Source organism: Haliaeetus leucocephalus, unplaced genomic scaffold, assembly GCF_000737465.1.
Source record: "Haliaeetus leucocephalus isolate CR32 unplaced genomic scaffold, Haliaeetus_leucocephalus-4.0 Scaffold395, whole genome shotgun sequence".
In the NCBI taxonomy this organism is placed as follows: Eukaryota; Metazoa; Chordata; class Aves; order Accipitriformes; family Accipitridae; genus Haliaeetus; species Haliaeetus leucocephalus.
In genome coordinates, this window is record NW_010972831.1 from 8,578,666 (window position 1) to 8,604,230 (window position 25,565).

A 25,565-nucleotide genomic window follows, 5' to 3' on the forward strand; every position below is an offset into this window, starting at 1 on the left:
GAGTTACAATTTTGTGCACTGACATATCCAACAAATGGACAAAAATGCTGAGTTGTTACAGCCTATTTACTTCTAAAAGGATACATGCCACAATTATAAATCAGTAAAGACCCAAAAATAGCCAATAACACTGTCCCTCTCTAAATTTAGACTAGCAAAAGGGGTCAGAGTTTACAAGTTTGTCCCAGACTGATGGTTTTGAAACTGTATAGCCTCACACAGCACTCAGACTACAAAATCAAGAGAACTGTAAACCAGTAATGGGCAGGGGGATTTTGATCTGGATTTTGACTGGGTGGGAGTCTGCTCAGAAACAAGAGAGGTTTTTTCATTTTATATACACACCCACTCACACCATGAGTAAAGTCTCTGGTTCAAACTAATACCAAAGAGCATTGCATCAGTGTAAAAGAATGGAATGAATAATTATCCTGTGGTGGTCTTTGTGGTGGCCGGCATCAGCTGTTCATGCTCGCAGACCATGGCTCCTTCTGATCTTTACAGTTTAATTCTTAACATGCAAATCACTGGAAGCCTCTTTACTGCACAGAATAATCTGACACTTCTGCTGGAATCAGAAATGGCCAGATAAGCCAAGGCCCCCAGCTCCTGTCTCTGACACTTTTTGGGGGGGTTGGGGGGGGAGAGCACCCTGAAATCCCAGCCACATTATGGGAATTCCAGGACTGCAGGGCACTGACATTGGATTGTTCCTTTGGGTCTGGTCTGTGCACGGCTTCCCCATTCTGTTCTGTACTGGGGACACTTCAGTTCAGTGTAACATTAATGGCAATGTAAGTAGAGCTCAGTCCACTGATGGCTAAACAAAGCAGAAGAGGCCTTTTCTACTCTTTTTCCCATTTTTGGCTCTGCAGGCCGGATCACAGTGTTCTCATTCAGTTTTCTTTGATCCTTACACAAGCAAAAATTTTCTTTGACTTCAGCAGGAATCTGCCTGAGTGAAAAATTCAGCAAATTTTCATGGAAGTTATTCCAGCTTGGTCCTGATATAACTAAGCAGACTCTGGTGATATAGGATGAGTTCAGGACCGAGTTGTTCCTTTTATTTACTACTATTTATTTTGAATGTGGTGCTGGATATTGCCTTCCAGCCCAGCAAGGTTTTGGGTAGCACAGCTAAAGGTGCAGCAGTGACAATGAGAGAACAGAAAAGCAGCCTGTTGCTGTGGCCAAACTGCCAGGCTCCCAACTATTGTTGGTTTCTAAGGTTACTGGAATTGCCTGAGCCTAAAAGAATGTCTTTGTAGCTCTTCTTTGAATCCTTTGTGATGCCTGCAGAACTGGGGGAAGGGAAGAGGTGAAGAAAAGGGGTGGAGGAAGGGGGGCAGGAGGTGGACAGTTCAAATCTGCCACAGCCTGCTAATTAAGGGAGCAAACAGGGTTGAGTCTGCCCTTCTATATATGTGGTCACTGAAAAGGGTGAATAAATTTGGTTTCGGTCTACGGCAGGAAGAGAACATTTTCCAGCTGTTTATTATTTTTATTCGTGCTCGCTTGCTACCCCCTCCCAAGCAATGACCAGTGTAATGAACTATGTTTTTTCTGTTGTCTGGGACAGAAATATAAGAGGTGTACAAAGCATTTAAATTCCTCTGTGATTCCAAATGTATGGTTATTTTTTAGAAGTTCTGCATCCATTTCATGCAGCTGCAGACAGCTTCTCTAGCATTTATATTAGCTGGACAGGAGAAATGCAACACCCATTGGGTCATTAAAATTATTTTTGAGTAGGCATGCTGGAACAGGCTGTAATCTTGGGGAAATGGAAATAGCTGGGCTAATAAACTAATTGCTTTGTTCTTGCAGTGATTTTTTTTGTTCCGTTATTTCACTGCTTAGAAAATAGCAATGCAGCCACTGTTGGTGTTTGTGGCATGGACATCAGCAGACAGTGCAGGGGAGACTTTTGTGATGAGTTGTCTTTCAGAAATGTTACAGGTATCATGGGATCATTCCTGCTGTTGCTTAGATTTCATACAGCATGTGAACTGCATTTCAGCTGAATGCTTTCAAAGTGGAAATCACTGACAGACGGAGCTTTAATAGGTTAGTTATTAAGAAATATATAATGTTTTCCCTTAGCTTTATGCACACTGCCTGTGACATGACTGGGGAGAGAGGTGGTTAGAGAGCCTTTAAAGACAAGGCTGAGTAGGTCAGACAATGAAAATGGGAACACTAGAGTCCCATACCTGGTTCTGTGGCTGGTGTACAAGATACACTGGGGAATGACTTCCCATCTCTAAGATACTGTTAGCTCACTGTAAAACTGAAATAGTCATACTGGGTTTCCTTCTTAATGCTTCCAAAAAGTGCTACAGAGAGAAGCAAAACCCCACAAATGTTGTAATAGTGTATTCATGTTAGGCATGTAGCCCTCTTAGGCTCTGAAACTAGTTGGAGAAGTTGCCAGGTACCTGTAGAGTCTGGGAGAATAGCCGCAACAGAGCCCTTCCTTGGCCACCTTTGAGATCTAAATGGAAACAGCAGGTACAATGTAGGAGGTGCGTGCAGGTGGAGGGGTCTCCTGTGGCCCACTGCTTGTCAGGGACAAATTAGGAGAAAGGCCTGAGTTCATGTTTTTTTGCTTTTTTAAATGGTTCTGATTCCCTTTGCATTTCTAGTGTTGCTGGAGGGAGTATTTCAAGATTGTGCTAATCTGTGACATAACACCTTTGAAAAACAGCCTAATTGCAAGCAGTTTTTTAGCTCAGTGGTTAGAAAAACAATGCTCTTTTTCTCTCTCTCTCTCTTCCCCTCCCCTCTCTCCCCCCTCCCAGTCCTCTCCCAAATAAAGCTGCCATGCAGGGAAGCACAGAAGCTCCCAGGCTCTCCTGTCATAAATAGAGCACCGGCTCTAATTTAGAATATCTGCTGACTCCTCTAGTCCAGAGTAAAGACTATTTTTGCTCAGTGACTTGCTCTAGACATTGTGAAGCTTGAAAGCTCTTGCTGTTATAATTGCTGTCTTGTTGTTGGGCTCCTTTATTTCTTTGAAAACCTATATTTAAAACAAGAATAATGACTGCTTGTAAAATCTTTTAGTTCTGGAAGAGATTATAGTAATAACAATGCACTGTTTATGGCATTGGGCAACAGCTAAAACTCCTGTGAACATGGATAACAGTCAGCCGGTCATGCTGCGTAGAGTGAAAGGGCTGTTGTGTGCGGACCTAGCAGACTTGGAGGTAGGTGGTGAATACAAGCTTCAAGTTTATGATCATGTTTGCTCTCTGAATACACAATTCTGAGGGGGTAAGGAAACTTTGAACACCCACCCCAACTTGTGCTATTTCTGTTTCTTTGTTGTTGTTCCTCTAATCAGTTGCCAGACAGATTTTTATCATAGAAAATGGTGGCTAGTGTGGAGCAGGTTCTGCTCTGGGGCTGGGTTAATATTGCTCTGTAACTTTCTTTCAAAGTATTTTTCTAGGAAATGCTGGAATCCTTGTTTTTGGCTAGGAGTCCCAGAGATTGATTAGCACTGTGTACGTGTAGTTTAATACCAAAAATGATGCGTAAATGGTTAAATATGGTGGATTGAAACTGGGAAAAGAGATACTTGAACTGAGAACACTAGAAAAGACAGCACAAGGAACCATACAGACACAAGATACATTTAAGCTATGTAGTAGTCTCCAGTGGGTAAAAGTTGCTCTGAAAATGGACCTAGAAAAATATACTGATCTGGATTGTCTTGCTCCCCTTGAGAGTTGGAGTCAAAAATTGAGAGGGGAGTGGGAGGGAAGGAGGATGTGAACATAGCGCTGTCCCCACTCTTGGGCTGATGGAAGAAGTGTCTTGCAGAGCTACTTACTGGGTTTTGGGCTTGGGGCATGTCTATCAAAAAGAAGAGATTTAAAAAAATCTCTATTGGCTTATTTTCTTTAGCACAGAAAAAAATGCTCTCTGCCTTTACTGTTGTTCTTCCCAGAAACGTAACTATTGTATTTGTTCCCACATACAACTTGTTACCATCTTAAAAAGTAACTTAAGAACATAGTTACCTCCTTATCTTCTGAAACATGTCTGAACCAGCCCTGCTCACCATGTAGCAGGGGTTCCAGTCAATCAAGTTTGGAAAGCTGTTTTTAGAGTAGATAACTGTCATGCATAGGGAGGGGCAGATCCTGCCCGAGTGATTGCTGGACATAAGCAGAACTTTGCCACTAGGGAGACTCTGTGGGAGCACGTGAAACAGTGCTGTGGCTGGGTCTGGTTTATGGCTGTTCCATTTGGGGAAATGTATTTGACTCCTAATGTATATGGGTTTTTTGCAATACCTCCTGTTTGCTTGTGAAACTTGTCTCGTTCCCCATTTAGCATTTATGCCAAAGACCTACTGCCTTGTAAGTAGTCAAGAGTGGTTCCTGAGCAAGCCAGGGGCAGCGCTTGGCTCACTGGGGAGCAGAACAGGAAAGGGTCATGCCTTGAGTAGGAATTGTCTGCTAAGAGTCTCCTGCTGCCCCTGTGAAAATCTGTAGAGGATGAGGCATTGGCATAGGGTTGATACTGTGAGATTGGTACTTTGAGACCGTGGCAGATGGTTATACTTGCATGGACTGTGATCTAGCTTTTAGCAGATCGTGCTGATCAGTTGTTGGAGGAAAAGTGTGGGGTCTATGTGTGTGCATCCTTACTTTGGTTGGGGGAATAGAAGAGGCAGATCTGCCTAAGCCTATCAGGTTTCTACAGCTGTATCCTCTCATCTTTTTCTGTCAGCATATCTACATGAACAGACTATGAGGACTTTAGTTGTTTGTTGGGGATTTCCATGGGTCTGGCAGCAGAAGCTCTGACTGGACTGCCAGATAGCAGAGACCCTGAATGTGCTAATTGTGTGTATGCAAATTAACTCTGTCCTGCAGGCTTCCTGGATCTAAAAGTCCATCCTTATGTTCCAGCTGAAGGCCCCTCCCCAGTGTAAACAGCTCTTGGAAAATACTCTCCACTACTGTCAGGGTTCCCTTCCCCTGCCAAGGGGTCCAGGTGCCCCTTGCAGCCTTGTCCCACTGTGAATCGTTCATGGCTTGAGGTCAGCACGAGGCTCATGCTACCCCTCAGGATCTGCAGTGAAACACTGCAACCGCTACATCTGTCTTCCCACAGAAAAGTAGTAAGTGACAGCAGCTATCCTGTCCACAAAGAGCAAACTGGATGGGAATGCCCTGAGACTGTCAGCTCCCCTCCACCCTACCTGTCGTGTGAGAGGTGAAACAGTGAAGAGGGAGATGTTATGTGAAACCATTGCCTGCGTATAGTCACAGCTTAATGCAAGCTAGAAATTCATGTGAGAGGCTTTCCAGAATGCCCATACAATCTCCAGAAATGTAATAATACAACAATTTCTCAGTACCTTCTTCACTGGACACCAGAAAACCAGAGCAAAATAACAACTAGCAGGCACAAGATGTTCTTAAGAGCATCCTTACATGCTTTGCTTAGAGCTATCAGTGGGAATTTAAGCACCTTATGTAATGGGCTTTCTCTTCTAGCATCTGGTGCTTTATGGGAGGATGATTGGTGAGGGAATGTATTGATTTAAGAGGAGGCATTTGGGGCCTTGACAACTGTCTGGCTTTATAGGAAGAGCCATGTCTACTAGGTCGAGGAGCAGGTCAGACTAATTTTGCAGAGTGCTAGCAGCAGCATTAGCTCCATAGGCTTATCTGCAGGGAGGAATCTTTACCAAAAATAACCCATCTGCTGTGTTAGATACCAGCATTTTTGCCATGTTTCAGGGATTTAAGTTGGACACCAGACAAGATTAAAGACCTTCTTACACTACTGTGAACTCTTCACCCTGACTAATTGAGACTAACCTTTGGATGGCTTCTTGGATACACTGTGATTTACTTTTCTCTCTTTTAAACATGCGTACCATGAAGTGCACAGTCTGTATGTCTGATAAGCAGGAGAACTTTGTAGAAAAGTCCTCTTACCTGTTGTAGAGAGGAATGATTTCCTAGTTTGAGTTTTTTAGCATCACTTCTGCTGAGCAATGTGTGGTGAGTAAGGCTTTAGATTTTGCTGGCAGTTTTGAGGTGCTAAAAGATTGACAGCAGGTTCTGTCCCCCACTGCTTGCTTTTTTTTTTTTTTTTTTTTTTTTAATGTGCCCTTATTATTAGAGTAGTATCTGAATATCTTGCAGCTTTCCCCTGTCATTCTGTAGTCAAGGCAAGGTGTGCCCGGGGAGATGGTACTTAGCTTGGCCCTAATGCAAGCCTTTAAGCTGCATTTTTTTAAAGCTGTATTTTTTTAAAGCCACAGCACCCATGAAGAAACAGATAAAGAGAGGTCTGTTGGACCCACATTTCTCACGTTCAGTGCTGAAGATTGGGAGTAACCCCTTTGCAAGGGCCCAGAATTGCACTTGCACTGAGGGGGTTGGAGCCCACCACATGCTCTTCTGAGATGGACGCTGTCAGGTTGCTTCACAGGGGACAGACATTCTTCCCCCTAACTCAACAGCTGAGTCAGAGCATCAGCAGCAACTGAACCTGTTTTAAGAGCCATCTTGAACTAGTGACCCTCATGATTATCACGTTGGCTGGGGGGCTAACACAGAGCTAAATCATATCAGGCCAATCTCATGGGGATCAGGTTGACCATTTTTATATTAAGCCACCACATATGTGCAGCACAGGAGTGGCTGTTTAAAGAAAGCCTCTTACTTCCCCTCCCTCCTCCCTCTTTTAAGGCTTATTTCTTTTGTCGCGTGTCATGGGGCCTGGCAGCAGGTTCAGAAAGTCTGAGCTCTCCCAGCTCAAGGTCATTGGGACTGTTTAAATATAATCTCCTTTTCTGTACTTATACTTTCCTACAACTTGCTATTCTGTCTTTCTAAAATTAAACTACTGAGCAAAAGAGTAGACTGGACTTTACGTGCAGGCCCAGGAAGGGGGCAAGCTAGCAGCAGGCTGGAGCCTTTGTCAGGATACGTGTCTGCGTGAGATTGTGCTAGGGATGCAGAGCAAAGTTCGCAGTGAAGAGCTGGGGCTGCCCTTTGCTGCTCAGTAGTGCCTCATGTGAACCACTATAGCTTTTCATGGCAGGCCACACTTGGAGTGGTAGAGCACAGACCTGCTTAAAGGAAGTGAAACCAGTCAGTTTAAGGGTGATCAAGCCCTCCATAGTGATTGTGTCCTGCAAATGAATGAGACAAAGGAAAAAATGCCCTAACACTTCTAAAAAGCTCAATAGTTTAGAATGTTTTGTAATTTAAAAAAAATTGTTTTCAAGGTTTTTGTCTGCAACCAGGAAAGCTTAAAAATTAAGTAAAGGCTGGGGATTCCTGGTTGCAGGGGTTTGATCTTTAAAAAAGAAAAGCACTAAACACCATCAGACTTTCAAGAACAGGCAGTCCTGGAGCTTAACTATCAAGCTGCCATGGGACAAAGATGTTAACAGCTAAATTCTTTCTGCCAGTAAGCATTGGGTTATGCTCTGCTCTGGGAATGAGAGAAGGACTTGTGAGGCTCTGAACACCACTGTGCAGGACCCAGGCCCACTCAGTGAATATTATAACACCCCATCCCTGCCATCTTCAGGCATCAGTACCTGTTGTGAGCTCAACAGTTTTGTGCTTGTGAGTTGTGCCTTGGGAGCAGTGAGTGTGTGTGCTGTTACGCTCAGGAGCTGAGCCTGGATGCCATTCCACATACCTCTTACAGTAGGAATTCCCCAGTTAAGCCTTGTCTATACTAGCACAACTAGAAGAGCTAATTTGGGGTAAGTTAAAATAGTCAATTCTGCCTTACTGACGCAAATTGAAGCACACACTCAGTGTATATACTTAATTTTTTCAGTCCAAAGGCCTAACAGCCCATTTCTTACTCCACTGAGGACTAACTACAGGTACAAGGCTCTTGTCAAAGGTGCGGTGGCATCTGCCCTAGGTAACTGCTGTACTTCGCCCTCCTTGTGAAAGAACAGACAGAAGAGAACCTGACTGCATCCTGGCTACTTGAGCGGACACAGGCTTGCATACAAGACTGATTTCCTCCTTTTTTTCTACCCTCCGTTGTTTTGGGGTTTTAAAAATTATTTTATTGGGATTTGCTTTACTGACTTTCCTGTGATCTCTAAACTGGGCAGGGAGAACCTTTTTCAGTACCTGATGCCACGCTTGCTTTTATGAAGCATTGTAGCTCACTAGCATTTCTGCTAGCCCAGATGTTGTTTGCTGCCCAGCCTTGATTCCCCACTGTGCCAGTCACTACCCTGAGTATTAACACTGCAGATCAGTGCTTGTCCACTCTGGATCCTGCCACAGAGCAGGCACTGGAGACACCAGATCCCCAACGGTGCTGTGACCTGTCCCATCCCTGCTGGCCCTGCATTTCAGCTGCTTGCGCTGGCCGTTTAAAGTCTGGGCTATGGAACTGGCTGTGGTGGAAAAGCTTGCGTTCCCAAGGAAATCTTAGTCTCTTCCACTTTTCTGATTGACTTACAAATAGCTCTAATAAGTTACTGGTCACATTTGTGTCATGGGAAGGATAGGGAAGTGAGGCGATACTGGGTAATGTGACTTGGTTGGTAGCTTACACTGGGATCTGGAATGACGCTGCTGCTTAAGACAGTGGCTATGTAATCTGGGCTGTTTTCATAGTGGGGAGTGGTGGGGGTGAGGAAATGTTTCAAGATAATTCAAGAATGACATCGCTGTAATCCAGCTTACTCTAAGACCATGTAAAAGCATGAAATGGGATAAATGTTTTTTTAAGAGATGTTGGCTCTCCCTTATGCTTAGTAGGGAAACATTAGCTTCCCTGCTGCAGAGCACAGGGGTGGTGGTGCAGAAAACTTTCTTCCAAATTATGCTAAAACTCATTGCATGTTTGCCCCCAGTCACTGTCCCTTTTAGAGCTGCTGGTGTTGCTGTGAGGCTGATACCCTGCGTCGCAGAGCCGCCCTTGTGATACCGCTGAACAAAGATGCTTCTGTGAACTGCCCGTCTGCATGCCGGGGAGAGGAATTCAGGGGGTGCTGGGGAAATAACTAACTATAATAAAGACTTGGTTTAATTCTGTTGTTATCAGCCCAGTTTGGCTGGGGCTGTGTGTGAGCAAACCTGTACTGGCTTCATGCTGGAATATTTGAGTTGTGGAAACTCATTCCAGTTTCAGCTCAGATGATCTGAACCCCTGGGTTTTTTTGTCCTTTGGAGTGTAGTATCAGGTTAGAAATTCCAGGAGGGCAGAGTTTGCACTGCGTTTTCATTGGACTCTTTGTGCTTCCTGCATTTTATCCAAGTGGAAGTCATTCAGGAGTAAGCTTTTTGGGGCAGTCTTACTCCTGCATCTTGGTGGTGCAGCTGTGCAGAAAAATGAATAATAATACCCATCATCAGCTGCGATATCTGTGCTTTTGTTATTCTGCTAATATTAATTATAGAAGAACAAGAAAATTTACCCAAACTTCATTGAACTCTGGCTCTACTATGGACCTGCTGCTCATTTAAATTCTTGGCCTTTCCTTGAGTCAGCTGTGTTTTGTGTTTCATCCAGTTCAGGGCATGTGACAGCAGATGCAGGATGCATTTCTTAGACTTCTACCCTTTCTTAATTTATTATTTTTCTTTGCTCCATGCAACAGTTACTAAAAATGGAAACTATGTGATTACTCTTTGTGTTACCACCTACAAAACTCCAAAGGTTGAGGCTGTTTCTAGCCCTGTCACAGTTAAAATCAAAAGTCATGCGCCAGATCTCAAAGGCATGAGTCTGGGTTAAGAAAGATGCGATTGTTAAAAGACATTCAACAAGATTCAAATCTGATTTATAGTCAGAAGCGGGGTTTAAGAATCTAGAGGATTTCAAGCTTTTTGTTTCCCCAGTGAGACACACTTTTGAGTTTCCCCTTCAAATAAAAGTTGAAACCCTTTTATATAGCTTGATTCCAGGAGTTGAAACTTTAGGAAAGAGGCCAAATATTGTGAAATTTGTGATCTCATTGTGAGAGTAGGCAGCAGTGAGGTTTGTTTAGGCAAAACTTTCAGGGAAATTCCTGGGTATCTGGGCTAAATATCCTGGTTTTGTTTATTAACCACAATTGCTGCAGACTTACACTGGAAACATTTGACTGGGGGAGGAGAGAAGTGACACAGCTCAATTCTGTGTCAGGAAATACCAGATCATTTCATGCTTTCCAGTCTCTTGTATCTTTTGTGTCTCCTGATCTAAACCTTATCACTTTTGGGGGCTTTGGTGTATTAAGATGTACAAGAAGTTCTGCACAAATACCTTTCCAAGCAAGATATGGGTAAGGCTAGTTCTCCAATGAAGGAAAAATTGCTTGAGGAGGAGGTTGCTATCTCTTTGTCAAAACATTTCTTCTTGTTTAACAAAAGAAGTAATTTTCCTCACTGTTTTTACTTTTCACTTCCCTACTGAAAAGCCAAACATCTTTTATCTGACATTTTTTCAGGTTTTAGGCCTGTTTTGTTTCTGACTGCTATTTTTAATGAAGAAGTTAAGCTTTCATTAGTAGCTTTTCAAAAATACTGAGTGAAAACTTTCCACAAGGGGAGAATAATATTTCAATCACCTCTAATCCTAACTTAAATACCAGAGAACGACCATAACATCCTAGTGATCCAGAGCACACTCAGGCATACACCTGGTCTCTCATGATGTAGGGAAGAGAGAGAGGAGCTCTTGAGCATTGCTGAGATCTGCCGCATGGTCATTTCTGACCCAGTGATCCTTAAGAGAGGTGCACTACCGAAATGAGTAAATCATGAGTCAGACCAGACAGTGAGACAGTGGCACTATTTAAAGTACATCAGAATAACAAGTGACAGTTTTATTTATATATTAAAAGAAAATGAATGTATCATCATGTTTTTCTGCAGAGAATACCAGAGGAGCTAACCTTAGATGCCTTACTAGAAATGAATGAGTCAAAGGTGAAAGAAACAATGAAGAGATGTGGTGCCAGAGATGAGGAGTGCTCCAGACTCAATGGGGCACTGAGCTGCTTACGGAAGGTGACTGAATCAGGTACAGACTGCCTTGTTGTTCTATGGTATTAGTTTCTCAGCAATCCGGCCCCCATACTGCTTCTTTTCATATGAGACAATCTGCAAAAACCCCTAGACAGTGTCTTTGGCTATACTCTCTAACCAGTATCAGGTTATGGCTCTTGGATGTACATGAAGTTGCAGTGATCAAACGCATCTAGAGCTGTGGATTTGATTTGGTTCTGACAGCATGCTAAATAAATAAATAAATGTATGTAGAAATATCCTCTCTTAGTCAACAGACTATATCCTTATTCCCTCTCTGTTCAGAGTTGTATCTAATGTTCCAGTTAATCCTTCATCATTCAGTACACATATCCTTGACCTAATGAATATGACCAGATTTCTTGTAGGTAATCCCCTCCCCAAATATTGCCAGCTCAGAGAGAAGGTGTAATTCTGTTTGGCATTACACTGCTCAGAAGTAATTGTTGAGCTCAATGCTTTGGAAGAGAAAAACATTGCTCTGACAACCCTTTATCACCGAGTAGCTTATAGTGTGCCAGTTGATTCACTTCTCTTTAAAACTGCTTGCCTCCTGCTATTTTCTTTTTTTTGCTGGAATTCATAGAATCATTAACCAAATCCCAACAGCAGATTCAAGAGCTAGAAAGAACCCTGATTTACCTTGAAATTATGGAAAGAAGGGTACTATGTAATTAGAAATGCATGTGTTCAGCATGCAAATGGATCTGACCAAGTTACTTAAGATCAGTCAAGCTCAAGATTCCCAGAGTGCTGTTTCACCACCTTCCCTATCACCTTCCCCAGCCTACTTTCAAAGGCATTGTAAAATCTGTTTGTGTGACAGTGTTCCTCACAGCATACTGGTACTAATGTGCATCAGATCGTTCTTTGTAGCAGTTATCAATCTGTCACTGAAAGGTGATGTTTCCTGTTGGTATTATGACAGTTCATACCATTTGCAAATCATAAAGATTAGTTAATGGAAAAGTCAGCAAACAGGTCAGTTTCATATTTCCTTTTTTCTAATCTTTCTTGTCCTGGATTGTCACATATTTCCCCTTCATACTGTGGCAAAACAAGCCATTGTTCAGAAATCATGGCATTCACTTATTATAAAGAAATGGCATTTTTAAAAATCCAGGTATATGATCTCTTTTCAACCACTGACTGGTCAACAGGACATCAGGCCCTGGAGCTTTGACTTTTCACCTTGATTTAAGTCATTAAGGACATACTTAAAATTAAGCCAGAGAGTTAACCTGATGAATTAAGCCTCTGAAATTATCGCAATAATTTGTGCATTCCCACTTTGCTGCCTGCAGGCCTTTGTACTTTTTTTTCCCATTTGTACCCAGAATTGGTCTACAGCTGTACTGGACCAATCTGAACTACGATGCTAGGCATTGTAGAAGGCAGTGCTGGGCTGCACCAGCAATCGAGCAGGATGTGGTGGTTCCTTTCTGTCCAGCTGTCTGTCCCTGGTGCAGCTTTAGCTAATACAGTCTGACCAAACACAGCAGCTCTGTGCTGAGTGCTGCTGCTGCCTGTAATGGAACAGCAGTGCCCCAGTACTCCAGGTGTCAAGTGAGTTCTAGGCACTGGTTATGTGCCAGAGAGAAAGTGGCCAAATGAGTATCAGCAGCTCCTACATACTCCTTATTTCCAATCTAATGGCCTTTCTCAGTTTAAGTGGTATTTAGCAGTTCTGTTGGCTAATAGAAAATAGTTGCCTCTTTTTACCAAAGGCTGGTCTAAAAGCAGACAGGATGCCAGGTTGGATGTTCAGATTAATCTAAACAGATTGGCACTAAATCCACATAGGTTTGCAGTAGGATGTGGATGCCTGTTTTATGTAGGCATGTCTATCTCACATTTTTCAACAGGGCCTCAAACTGTTAAAACTCAGCCCATCTTAGAACATAGGACCTGATTTTACCTTTTGAGATACATAGCTACAGATAGATAGGAAAGTAAGGGTAGTTACTGCCATTCTTGTTTTAAAGGTTACTTTAGCTGATGGGTGTCAGGGGAGGAGAAACTAGACTTGCACCTAGACTTGCTAGGTGCAAAGCCAGGGAAAAAACCTCACCGTATAGCCTAAAGCAGCATGATGTAGTACGTGTATATACGTTGGCTTTTCTTTTTAATCAATCACTAACATTGCTACGGTTGGTGAGCAGGTGGGGAGTTAAAAGATGATGTGCTGATGAATCTTTCTGAGGCACGCCGAGAGAACAGCTCTACAAACACGATCGAATCCCCCTGCTCCTCTGCGCCCACATGGACTCCCTCTGCACTGCACCTTCCCAAGGGCAACAGCCAGCAGGCACGCTCCGTGTCAGTATCTACAATCCCATCCTCAGATTCTCTTGCCTCAAGTCATGGACCTTCTATCTATGCAGAAAACCTCCTGGACCCTTTTGCATTCCCCGCACACAGTGGAAGGTTAACACCAAGGACTCCTCACAGCATCACCATCACTCCACCAACCACTCCTCAAGCCAAGAGGCGGCACAAGTTGAAGCCACCACGGACTCCTCCTCCCCCTTGCCGGAAGGTGTTTCAGCTGCTACCTAACTTTCCAACCCTCACAAGGAGCAAGTCCCATGAATCACAGTTGGGAAACAGGATAGATGAAGTTCCTCCAATAAAGTAAGCATGACAATTCCTCCTTCCCTATGGGCACTGGTGGGCTGTGTTTATACCAAAGGGCATTCAGTGCTCCAGTTCTGACTCTGTGAAAGAGCTGGTGTCCAGTTGCCTCATCATAGTTTCATTGTAGTCTAAGAATCTCTATCAGTGGGATATTCTAAGATAACTACAAAACCTGCTTGTTATTAGTGTACTTGAAATTTATTTGAATTTATTTGAAATTGCACCTGCTGGGGAGGTTGGGATGGCTGCTGCTATTAGAGGACCCCAGCCAGTTTTTCTCAAGCATCTAGTAGCCATTCCACATACTAGAATTCTCTTCTGTCCTTAAATGTTCTTCACAGTTCAGGTGGCTGGTATTCTTTTATGTTTTTATCTTAAGATGTATTTTAGCTGCTAGTGTGAGCTTTAAAACACATATATTACAGTATAGACAACTATAGCTCCATAACAAGACAAATGGTCTTAGGTTACACCTTTTTTTGAACTGATCCAGGCTTTGAGATATGCTTTTTTTTGTGTAGGTGGGATGGAAGGTATTAATCTAACATTTAACTAATAGTTGGAACTGGGAAAGAAATGTGTCTTCCAAAGACTGGCTATCCCTAAACATCTCAGAGACTTAGGTCAGCATACAAATCTGTAGCAGGCACTGGGTCACTAAAATTTACCCTAACTCTTTGACCACCTGGAAGAGTTCAAAGAGCCTGTTCTGCTCAGGACCTTTTTGCCAAAATTACATTTTTCTATAAGGGAAACTAGCCCAGCTCAGAATGGAGTTGAGATTCTGAGTCTAAGCATTAATAGCAAAGGGCTGTGCTTTTTGGTGCTGCAGTATTGTATTGCCTGCTGATATGAAAGAGTTCATTATAAAAGTGTAGCCTTGTAAGCAGTACAGTATTCTTCCACACTGCAAGTGCATATGAAGTATTATCCTAAAACCTGCAAATTGCTGAACATCTAAATGCAGCAAGTAGGCATGTGTGGCTAATGCACAGCTTAGTTCTGAAATTCAGTGGTAAGAATCTGGTTCTGCTGTGATCCAGGTCCTATTGGTTAAGTCTGATAGGACTTGCAAAAGGTAGCACTTCTGTGATTCAGGCACTTCCATGGAGCCTGCCAGCTGACTGAATTGCACAGCCCCATTAACACTTCTCGTCTACAAGCCAAAATTCAGGTGCATTCTTGTACGCTTCATTCACAGGCTGGAGCTACCCAGCAAAGACTACCATTTGTAGGCAGGAAAATATTGGCTATGCAGCTACCTCAGGAGCCTGTGCAAAACCAGAGATGTTTGTAAACCTGACATCAAACGCTGCAGGAAGGAGTTTCTGCTCTAGCAAAGTGTGTATCCTGTCACATGAATATGAATGTCGAAAAAAAACCAAACCCACTTTTTTTTTTTTTCTCTCTCTCTAGGTTCGGTAAGAGATTTTTACAGGGCTGTCTTCGTTTCTTTGCTGAGAGAGAAGAACCTGTCCTTGTCAACTGTCTGTTGATCATCCGTGTGCAACCTCTGGAGGTCATCAATAGGGCCTTCTATCCCAGAGTTTCTGTTAACTTTAACAGGAGCTTGGCCTACTGGAGGACTGCCGGATGTTTACGTGGTCTTTTTTGTACCTGGTATTTCTTCAGATGACAAAAGCAAGGAAAAGGACTGATGTTTAAAGGGTTAAAGCAAGGGGTTTGGGTGTAATTGCTTGTCTGTGACTTCAGACAGCTGTTATTGATGCCTCTTGGTACTAGAAATAACTTCATATCTAACCGTTTAGTATCTTTGGATATTCATTGCCAAGTATCTCTGTAATGAAATTAGATAGTTGTGTGCAACCTTCTGAGAAACACTTCAGCATGTGCTTAAATGTGGAATGCTTCCTCTGATGTTGATGAGTCTATTCACGTTTAATGGCATACAGGACTAGGACTTGTGGTTTTTTATGCAGTGATGTATCAATGCCATTTAATGTTTTAGCTATCCTGATGTGACTATGACACATCTCAGACACAACCTGTAACCCTGGAAGCTAATGTAGAAAGATACGGGCATCTTGGAAAGAATCTCACCTTTTTGTAAAGTATAAAAGTCCAAATAAGGACATTATAGCACCACAGATATATCTAATGCCCTTTAAAACAAAAATCCCAGGAATTACTTTCAGAAATGAAGCAGCATAGAAAGAAAATTGTAAAATGAAAATGCAAGCAGAAATCTGAGCATTTCTCTGTAGAGAGTGATAGAATTTATGCAATAAATAAAAAAGGCATTAGAATAAATTCAAACAGAAATGAAGAATTTTGGTGCTTCTATGCATATAGTCATATTGTCTGTTTTAAAATCTATACTGTAGGCACTTTTAAGTCCCATTCAATTCCAAAATTTTTTATATTCATTAGGACTCTTCAGTAAGGATTTAGCCTTCTTAACTGGTGTTAACAGCCATCTTAACTTTTGTTTTATGATTGATTCAGATCACTCTGCATTTGAATGGCCATATTAGATCATCAATATTCCTTGGAAAAGCAACTAGTCATTCCAGCCTATTCTAAGATGCCAAAGACCACAGATGCCTTTAAAAGTTCACTGGAATAATGATAAAAAAGAATCTGGTGCCATCTAGGGTCAAATAAAGGGACTGGCTTTTTGTAAGCATTGACAGTATCCAGCCTTGAAGCTGTGTTGATAGTTGCAGATTTGACTTTTCTCCAGGTTTCCAATATGGCTGTAGATTTAATTCAGGAAATACGCCAGAATCTTCATATTTGAGAGTTTTTAGGAAGTTATGTGGTATAACCACTGGAGTGCTGGACTGGCATTTTGAAGTCTGGGTCTCCATTTCTGCACTTACCAGCTAGCTAAGTGATCTCACATAAATCTTTATTTGTCTGGGTCACACTGGCGCTGTCTATAAAATGGAGATCATAATTTTCAGTGTAAGAGAATATTCTGAAGTCTACTGATGCTGCATGAAAACTGGGTGATGGTATTCCTGGTAAACCAATTGGCAGTAAAGTCTGACTTTCCACTTTGTTTTAAGAATGGCCTAGCCCTAATCAGATGGAATTCTGTAATCCCTAAACGTAAAACATAATGAATTAACAAAAAGAGAGAAAAATTATGATTCCACCACCAAATCTTACCCTACATTGCCTCCATATGAAAACAAATAGAGGAGTAGTATCTGGTAGTAGCTTTACAGTAGAAGGCAAACCAATCTCAGCTGTGCTACTAACAGTGTCATGGCTTCTAGTCCTTATCTATGACAGTGATCACTTTGTTTCTGTCTAGACTGGTAAGCATGCTTGTGAGTAATGCTTCCCTAAAGCATCCTTTTATTCTCCATCAGAACTCTCCCAAGGATCCCCTCAAACGGTACGAAGAGACTTCGGCTTAGCTGTAACACACAGGTAAGCGACATGTGCTGTGTGAGCCACAAAGGAAACAAACTGAGGGGTCAGATGAGGAAAGCATGCTATTTAGTGCGTTTGTAGCAGTCATGACTCTAAGATAGGTTTGAAGTTGGGTCGGGTGCCTCATTTGCCAAGTTCAGCCTTAACTATGTATTTCAGCTTCATTTCTTTTTAATATATACACTTGAAATCCTTTTTGCAAAGCCAGTTGACTCGTGATCCTGTAATGACTAGCATACCAGCGGTAGCAATGTTGTGTGTGGGGTGATAGGACCAAGCATGCCAAATGTGTAACAATGCCTTTTCTAAAACACTTCCACTGCTACAAATGAAAGGGAAGCTGCTCCTTCCTCTCTATGTGGAAAAGCATACATTACCCTTTTCCTCCCCTGTAGCTTCCTGCATCCCCCCTTCCCAAATCCAAACCAAAACTGGGTCAGCCAGGTCTCATGCCAAATAAACCTATCAATTTAATTTTCTGGTAAAAGGGATAACACTCCCACCACCACTCATCTGCCATAAATTGGGTCCCAGTTCTACAAAGATGTTCAGGTGAATATAACCAGCACCATGTGACATGTCCTGCTGATCTGAGGAGGGACACCAGCAACTGATAGGCAGCATGTGCTCACGGGCTGGATCTGCACTTAGAGTGTGTGCTGGCTGCTCCCTCTTGCTTGTTTCATGAGGTGAAGCTCAATTCCAGTTTGAGGTTTTTTATGAAAAGAAGTGATATTCTATCACTTGGGTGTCTTTGCATGAGGCTTCAGATCTGTAATTGCTGACCTGCAGCTTTGAGGACCTTCTAGAGATGCATGTTCATGCACACTCTGTCTCCTTGTCAGAGACACCTCTGAGCACCTCTTGACCCTGTCCAAGAGTGGAGAGGAAGTAGCAAGAGGCCTGCACGGTTGGTGCCAACCTTCTTTCAGTTGCTTTTGATCAGAAAAGTGAGAAGTCTCTTCCACAACACCGCTTGCCCTTTTCAGAAAGAGCTAAAGAAGTATAGCCTGTCTGTAACTACCTACAAATGTTAATTTTCCTTTAGGCACCAGTTAACGTCATTTTTTCCCCTCTTGTCTCTACTCAGGTTCTCTACAAAGTCTTGGTTATCTCAGATTTGCCAAGTCTGTCAGAAAAGCATGATGTTCGGGGTGAAGTGTAAGTACTGCAGGTGAGCACACAGTGATGATCTTTTTCAGAGGAACTTTGGATTTGATTCATTAAAGTTTGCCAGTAACACATCTATCTTGATATGATGCACTCTTAGCAGTGGCATAATTTTTTCAGTCAGCTTCTGAACTGGCAAAGGGATGGTTTGGCACAACTTATACTTCAGGTTGGCAGCCTGATGCATGGATGAACCAAATTTATTTCCCTGCCACAGGCTTCCTACCTGATCATGAGCAAATCTTGTAGTGGAAGCTGGATACCTAAATAACAGCGAGGACGTTAGTTTTTGCTTCTCTGTCTGGGTTGTTAATCCAGAGTGCTGAGATTTTAGTGCTTCACTGTGGCTGGATGAGAGTCAGTGAAGGTAACTATATTAAAAATGAATCAGATGCTAAGATATGTATATGGCTTTCATTAGCCTAATGGCACACATAACAGGATTCTTCATATGAATGCATGCTGCTTTGGGGCCTGAAGCATTCCAGAGCTCCCTCTGAGAATAGCATAAAAATTACAAATTAAGGGTAGGCTTCCTCCTTTTGGGAAAGAACAAGTTGCTATTTAACATGTAATGTTTCTCCTTCAGATTAAAATGTCACAACAAATGTACTAAAGAGGCACCTGCTTGTAGAATATCCTTCCTTCCCAGTAAGTAATTATCTGCAAATTCTTAGCATTTCAATGTAATTGATGGTATCGTGAGAATAAAAAGTCTGATTAAAGCTTTTTTCTCCCTTTTCCAACCTGTTTTTCAGTAACAAAAATAAGAAGAACAGAGTCTGTCCCTTCTGATATCAATAATCCAGTAGACAGACCAACAGAACCACAGTTTGGGACTCTTCCCAAGGCACTAACTAAAAAGGTACATGGTGACTGAAGTGAGTCTTGTGTCTGTAAGTCACTGAGGAGCTATGGTAAGGAGAAGGTGGCAGCAGTATCTTGCTGGTTGTAGCAAGAATGGCACCCTGAGCTTTCACTTCGCAAGGAGACTTTGATACGTGACATTTTTTCCCTGCAAAACATAGATTGTACACGGCTCCAGCTGCCTACTCACTTAGAAAAACCACGCTATGATCAAGGCTAGGGACAGCTTTCTTTTCTCCGTTGTTCAGTAAACATTGAGAGGAATTCTTTCTTTCTTTTTATTGTTTTCTCACGAGTGACTTTCCTTGCTTTGCAGGAGCATCCACCAGCAATAAATCATCTGGACTCTAGTAGTAATCCTTCTTCTACAACCTCATCCACACCATCTTCTCCAGCACCTTTCCAGTCTTCCAACCCTCCCAGTGCAACACCTCCCCCAAACCCATCTCCTATGGGCCAGAGGGATGGACGATTTAACTTCCCAGGTAAACTTATCTTTTTCAGGAGACCTCTGCCAAGATCAGAAAGGCCTCTATGCAAGCAGAAGCTGACCAAGACTTTATAGGTAGTTGCAGGTTTCTGAATACATGGTTGTGTCTTAAGCAAGGTGTGAAGGTGTACCTTGTTACCTGATAAAAGAAGATGGTCTGTTCTTACAAGTTTTTAAGTAGTATCAACAAGATACCTTTGCAGGAAGCAGATTATTGAGGAATGTTGGCACCTTTCTTAAATGATTTCATCTTTCTATTTTCTCCTTTTTTGAAAAGGAATAAAAAGAAAAAATTACATTCTTTCTCCTCTCTTTTTGCATTGTATTGTAAAATGCATGCTGCAGCCTGCTGTGTTTGGTCACCCAGTGGCTTTAAACCATTAGTGAGTTGATCGCTAGAGCAAAATGTAAAAATGAGAACTGGAATGAATTACTTTACCAGTCCCTTCCAAAAGATAACCACCAATCAACACTCATTTTTAAACCATAGACATACACATATGGCGGAGAAGAATTTACCCTACATACTTTGCAGATTAAGAACCCATATATGCAGTCTTTACCAAAGTTAATACAGGCAAGAATCTCTGACGAGGGCAAAGATTTACATAGTGAGAATAAATTTAATTCCTTTGATCTAGAAATGAAGTCACGTGCTGCTCAATAGCTGCTACATGTAGCCTTCAACATTGCTGTATTTTGCATCAAGCTTTTGATCTGTGAGTGAAAGTTGCTATTTTAGCCTACTCAAAAGGAGCAGAAGCAGAGCCAGTTTAGTACAGGGATTCTACTGTAGCTACTTTATATTAGGACATACTGCTCAAATTCACTGAAATAAAAAAAAAAAAATGCTTGCAGATGGCTCATGAGCTTCAGCTTCTCTGGGTGCATCTCTGAAAAGCTGAAGAAATGAGAGCATCGAAGCGCCAGCCTTTACGTGGGCCTGCCTTTTAGCATTCCTGGGTTCTCTAAATTTGTTTCTGCCACTTGAAGTCTGAATGTGTTGTTTTCCCACCAGACTGTTTGCTTATTGGTAACATGGCTTTCATTTGATAAGTATCATCTGTCATAGTCTTCCAAAAATGCATGTGCTGAAATTCACCCCCTCAAGCAGGCTGATAATCTACTAATCTGTTTTCCAACAGTGAGTTGGGACTAATTCATTGAATGCATATGGGGCGCTTACTGATGATCCTCTAACTAACTTGTTTGTGTTTTTTTTTTCTCCTGGTAATTTTTTTTGCTGTTCTTTTTTTAAAAACCAATTTAAAAAAAAAGCTGCCTACTACATTCAGCATAGACAACAATTTATCTTCCCAGGTGAGTTGATTGTTTTAATTCTACTAACCAGCTTCTGTTGCCAAAAAGTAACTTGTTTGTAAACTTCTGCATGCTGCCCAAGAACAATAATTCTGCTTAAAAAAGAAGTATCTAAAACAATTCAAACTTTCTCTTATCTCAGTATATAATTCAGGCCTCTTTCTCCTAATATGAGGTAGTGATGTGGTTTATGTACTAAGGTGAAACTTTGAATATTCAGTTGTTAAACAGTAGCTTTCTGCACACAGCCATGTTCTTTCTTTAAAAAGGCTCACTTTTAGCATTATGTACCTAGCTAGTATGAATGGACATTGTCAGTTCAGGAATGCTGAGCTCACCTTTATGAACTGAGGCTCTTGCTTAGGGGATTTAACCATGATGCAACACTATTCAAACATGGATTTGCATATCCAAACTTTTCTCGGTCAACTGTTCGTGAACCGTTAGAAACAGCTTGTTTGTTTCCAAAGTGAGAATTTATGATGTAGGATGCTAGGTACAGAGTATTTATTTTGAATTTTGGAAGGATTTGGAACCCAAGCTGAATTTCCTGTGCACTCATGACACAGGACAGAGTAGGTGCATTTGGAATATGTGACCTGCAGTATAGATGAATTCAAACATCCTGGTTCTGTGAGGATTTAAGTATTTCTGATTGTCGAAGGCAACTTGAAGGTGTGTAAGCAGTTCACAGACAAGGACTGACCTTGAAAGACATTACAGATAAGTAGGTAAATGAGAAGAAGACTGGGCTTGGTCAATATACAGGCGTGTAACTACTAGGAAAGATGAGCATAGTTTAAAATTAATAGAAGTATAAAATCATATTGTCTGTGGTTGAGTTTACTTTACAATTCCTGAATAAGAAGCAAATAATCACTATTGCAATGTTAAAACTTCCATATCTGTAAGAGATTGAAATGTAAAATAAGTATCATAAATGTTCTACTTTCCCAGAAATTCCCAGTCCTGCGCAAATAGCACAGCCTCCAGAAACAGCTGCAGACACTAAGTAAGTATAGTTTTAAATTCTTTTATTTGCATCGTGTTTACCTGGTAACCTTCAGATCAGTCTGAAAGTACTATGTTATGACCAAAACTGAATTTATAATCTGAGAACTCACAGGATAATTTTAGTCAGCAAGGGTGATACTGGTATTCCCAGTTTTACAAAGCTGAATATGATATGTAAATGGGACAGTAAGAAGTCCATGCCTTTAATATCTAGTTATGGTTATGTGTGCATTCCTGAGATGAGAAAGGTCCAATGAAATACAAGTTACGGAGTTTTACTATTAAAAGAGCATGGCGCACTTAGCTGCAAGCAAACATCTTAAGGATCTGAATTGTAGGGCATGCAAAAGATTTTAGCCTGCATTGCCAGCACTCACAATTGCTTCTCCCCTCACTGTAGGTGTTTCAGTAGTAGGAATGGGAGTATCCATTACTGGAACACATTATAATAACGTAGCCATGCCACTGCCAAATCAATTCCTACCACTCGATCATTGAAAATCACTTCAAAGTCTGTCCCTCATTTGCTAAAGTAAGCTTAGAAAGTCCTTATCTGTTAAGTGGAGCTGTAATTGTATTTTTATCTGACCTCCTATAATGCTATCAAGATCTGTTCTCTATTTGCTTCTTTCCACTCTGCTAATGGAATACGTAGCAGTCTACTTTTCTAAGTCAGGTGGATATGCAAACACTATTTTCACTGTAAACCTGTCTTCTCTTGTTAGTGCTGATCAACAGCCAGACACAGATGGAGTTGAATGTGAAGCAGAGGTAGGTTTTCTGGTTTGCCCTTTTGTACAATCAGAAATGCCATATTGAAAGTGCAGTGAAAAAGTTGTGGCTCTGCAATTATGAGTGTAAACTAGCTGTGCCTTACCTCAGTTCCACTGAACTGTTTGTAATGCAAAGATCTCAACTGAAAATTCATGGTTTCTGTAGCAAGGCTGAAACAATTCAGTACTTGTAACAATACTTAACTTTTTCTAATTGGGCTAAGATGATATTTTTCAAACTTCTGGCTCACTCAGCTTGGCACAGCCATTTTTACAATACAAGAGCTGCAGGCCTGCTGCTGGAGTTACAAGGTCTAAATGCTCTGCAGACCTCAAATCTGCAAATAATGCATATGTAGGTATTTCCAGTGGTCAGATTAGGTCATGGTAGATCCTGCAAAGCAAAGGCTGTAAGCATGGGCTTATGTTTTGCATAGGAAAGCCTTTCCATAGCTATTCACAAAAGTCTGTGATTTTGGTAGTGCCTAAGCATGTGTTCAGTTTGTAGTATGAACACTGGAATGGGTTTCTGTAGGGATGAGTAAACCAGTAGAGATAGAGTTGATGATTTCAGCAGAGGTTACTGGATTTTGGATCAAGCTTGTTGATTTTTGGAGCGCTTCTCTCTAACAGGAGAATTTTAGTAATTTCAAAAAAACCTGTGCCCGCAATTATTTGAAGAACAAGGTGGTCCTTGACCCTTCCTTTTAGAATGGTCTGGTGCATTTTGCCCCACACTGAAGGCCAAATCCTGAGACGCTGAGCACCTGGAAGTTAGTGCTGGTTCTACAAATTTAACTCTATATGGGATAAAGCCTTGTCTTCCCCTGCATGCACTGACCTATAGAAGATGTATGCCTTTTTGTAGCCTTCTGAGATTACTTTGTCCTGTGAGGTGTATTTCTAGAGCTATAGTCAAATGCGTACATCCAGCCCCCTGAAGTTCTCTGAAAGAAGCCTTTACTGCTGGCTTGTAGGCTGCTTCTGCCCCTCAGATGGGACTCTCAGCATATGTTTCCCTTCTTTTTGTGAACAGGTGGAAGAACCGGAGACTAATAAATCAGAACCTGAAGATGATGAGGATGAGGTGGAAGATTTGCCAAACAGACGGCCACACTTGCAAGGGATGATTTATCGCAAACCTAGCCAGACCAGTGTCTACCTGCAGGAATGGGACATTCCCTTTGAACAGATTGAACTGGGGGATCCTATTGGCCAAGGACGATGGGGGAAGGTTTACAAGGGAAAATGGCACGGGGAAGTGGCCATCAGGCTGTTGGAGATAGATGGGAACAATCAGGATCATCTCAAGCTCTTTAAAAAGGAGGTGATGAACTATAGACAGACCCGGCATGAGAACGTGGTACTTTTCATGGGAGCATGCATGAACCCTCCTCATTTAGCAATCATTACCAGGTAAGGATATAGCATCTTAGTGTTATTTTTAATATATATGTATTATATAGATAGATAATATTTACTTTTTATATATAAAAATAAACCTTTTACTGCAGTCAGGAGGTAGCAGACATGAATGCAGTCTGTGGTGTTCAGAGTTTTGGATACTAGGGTTGTCTCCTTTTAGGGAACATATAATATTTTTTGGAAATTTTCTTTTTATTTTTGAACTCTTAAATAATAAAATTCAAAAAGCAGGAGAAAAAAATATCTGGAACAGGCTGTTCCTCTGCCATCTACTTCCAGATGGTTCCAGTTCAGCAAAGCAACAATAAACCAATGTGTGAGGCTGATAATGGAACAGTTCTCTCTTCCTTTCTGTCCCTCTTAGGGATACTTGCTGATTAGGCAAAAATGTTATTATTTTTCCTCTCTCTTTCATTTCCAGTGTTTAGTTTAGATGAGGATCGTTTAGCCCCTAAATAACAGGGTTTGGGGATGTTCATATGCAGGCTGAATTTAATATGGCCAAGGGCATGCCACTCTCATAGTCTGGCAAAGAGGCACTCAGTCATTTCTAATTGCCAGTTCCAAAAGAAGTTTCCTGCTTAAGTGACCAGTAGCACCAGCAGCAGAAACTAGTGCTCAGGTTTTAAAATCTGGACTTCAGATGTCAGAGCAGTATAACAACAACTGGGTCTCTGAAGAAATACATAAGCATTTGTTGCATATGCTTGAGCATGCTTTAACAATAGGTTTCCTGTACACGTGTACACTCACACAGATGTAAATCAATTGGGTCCTTAAAGTTCTCTGAAATGGCATTTCTCAGCAGTGGAAGAGGGCTGGGATTCTGTCAACATGATAAGAAAACCAATTGAACATCCAGTATTAGATTCTTATTTCCCTCCAATATTTTAAAGACCTTTTTAATGATTGTTGTTCCTCTTTCCTGTAGCTTCTGCAAAGGAAGGACGCTTCACTCATTTGTAAGGGACCCCAAGATATCCCTGGATATTAACAAAACCAGGCAGATAGCACAGGAGATCATTAAGGTAAGGGTATGTTATGCTAACGGTGACATCCACTTTCTGGGCAGTGCCTCAGCAAGAGCTTAGAGTCTGCACAGCTGGAGAGGTTCTGTAAGTCTCAATAGCCTGACAGGGTGTTGCAGCAGGAGATACTCAAGGTTGACTGAAAAAAATGCTGATTTAGTGGGCAGTAAGCTAAGGGCCTGTAAGGAGAGAAATAGAGCTTTTGCTTGCCAGTGAGGCACTAGGGAGGGAGAATTTAGATAAAGGGAATAATGAAGAAAGGTATGCAGGACAGGTTTCCTTCCCGGTCTCTTTATTGGTAACTGCAGCTAAGTTAATGCATTCTGAAGTAGATGGCATTTTCTCCCAGATTTGCACGGTGTTTTCTGTGCTCGCTTTCAGTATTTCTCAACTGAAGAAGCATTTC

At 41.7% G+C, this 25,565-nt stretch overlaps 1 protein-coding gene across 9 annotated transcripts in view; it reads left to right on the plus strand.

Moving 5' to 3' along the window:
- The window catches only part of KSR1 (kinase suppressor of ras 1), a 74,955-nt gene that overhangs the window by 38,783 nt on the left and 10,607 nt on the right, over nt 1-25,565 (plus strand). For 5 of the 9 annotated variants that reach the window (XM_010573841.1, XM_010573840.1, XM_010573843.1 and 2 more), the window contains exons 1-14: nt 2,934-3,209; nt 10,878-11,025; nt 13,193-13,664; nt 15,084-15,088; nt 17,009-17,069; nt 18,163-18,246; nt 18,832-18,893; nt 19,001-19,107; nt 19,426-19,594; nt 20,878-20,919; nt 21,877-21,931; nt 22,659-22,704; nt 23,743-24,122; nt 25,063-25,159. In XM_010573841.1, the coding sequence (XP_010572143.1) occupies nt 3,093-3,209; nt 10,878-11,025; nt 13,193-13,664; nt 15,084-15,088; nt 17,009-17,069; nt 18,163-18,246; nt 18,832-18,893; nt 19,001-19,107; nt 19,426-19,594; nt 20,878-20,919; nt 21,877-21,931; nt 22,659-22,704; nt 23,743-24,122; nt 25,063-25,159 (1,845 nt within the window). In that variant the 5' untranslated portion in view covers nt 2,934-3,092. Of the gene's footprint in view, nt 1-2,933; nt 3,210-10,877; nt 11,026-13,192; nt 13,665-15,083; nt 15,089-17,008; nt 17,070-18,162; nt 18,247-18,831; nt 18,894-19,000; nt 19,108-19,425; nt 19,595-20,877; nt 20,920-21,876; nt 21,932-22,658; nt 22,705-23,742; nt 24,123-25,062; nt 25,160-25,565 lie in introns of those variants that run through there. The other 4 variants (XM_010573839.1, XM_010573848.1, XM_010573846.1 and 1 more) reach the window with 3 other exon arrangements.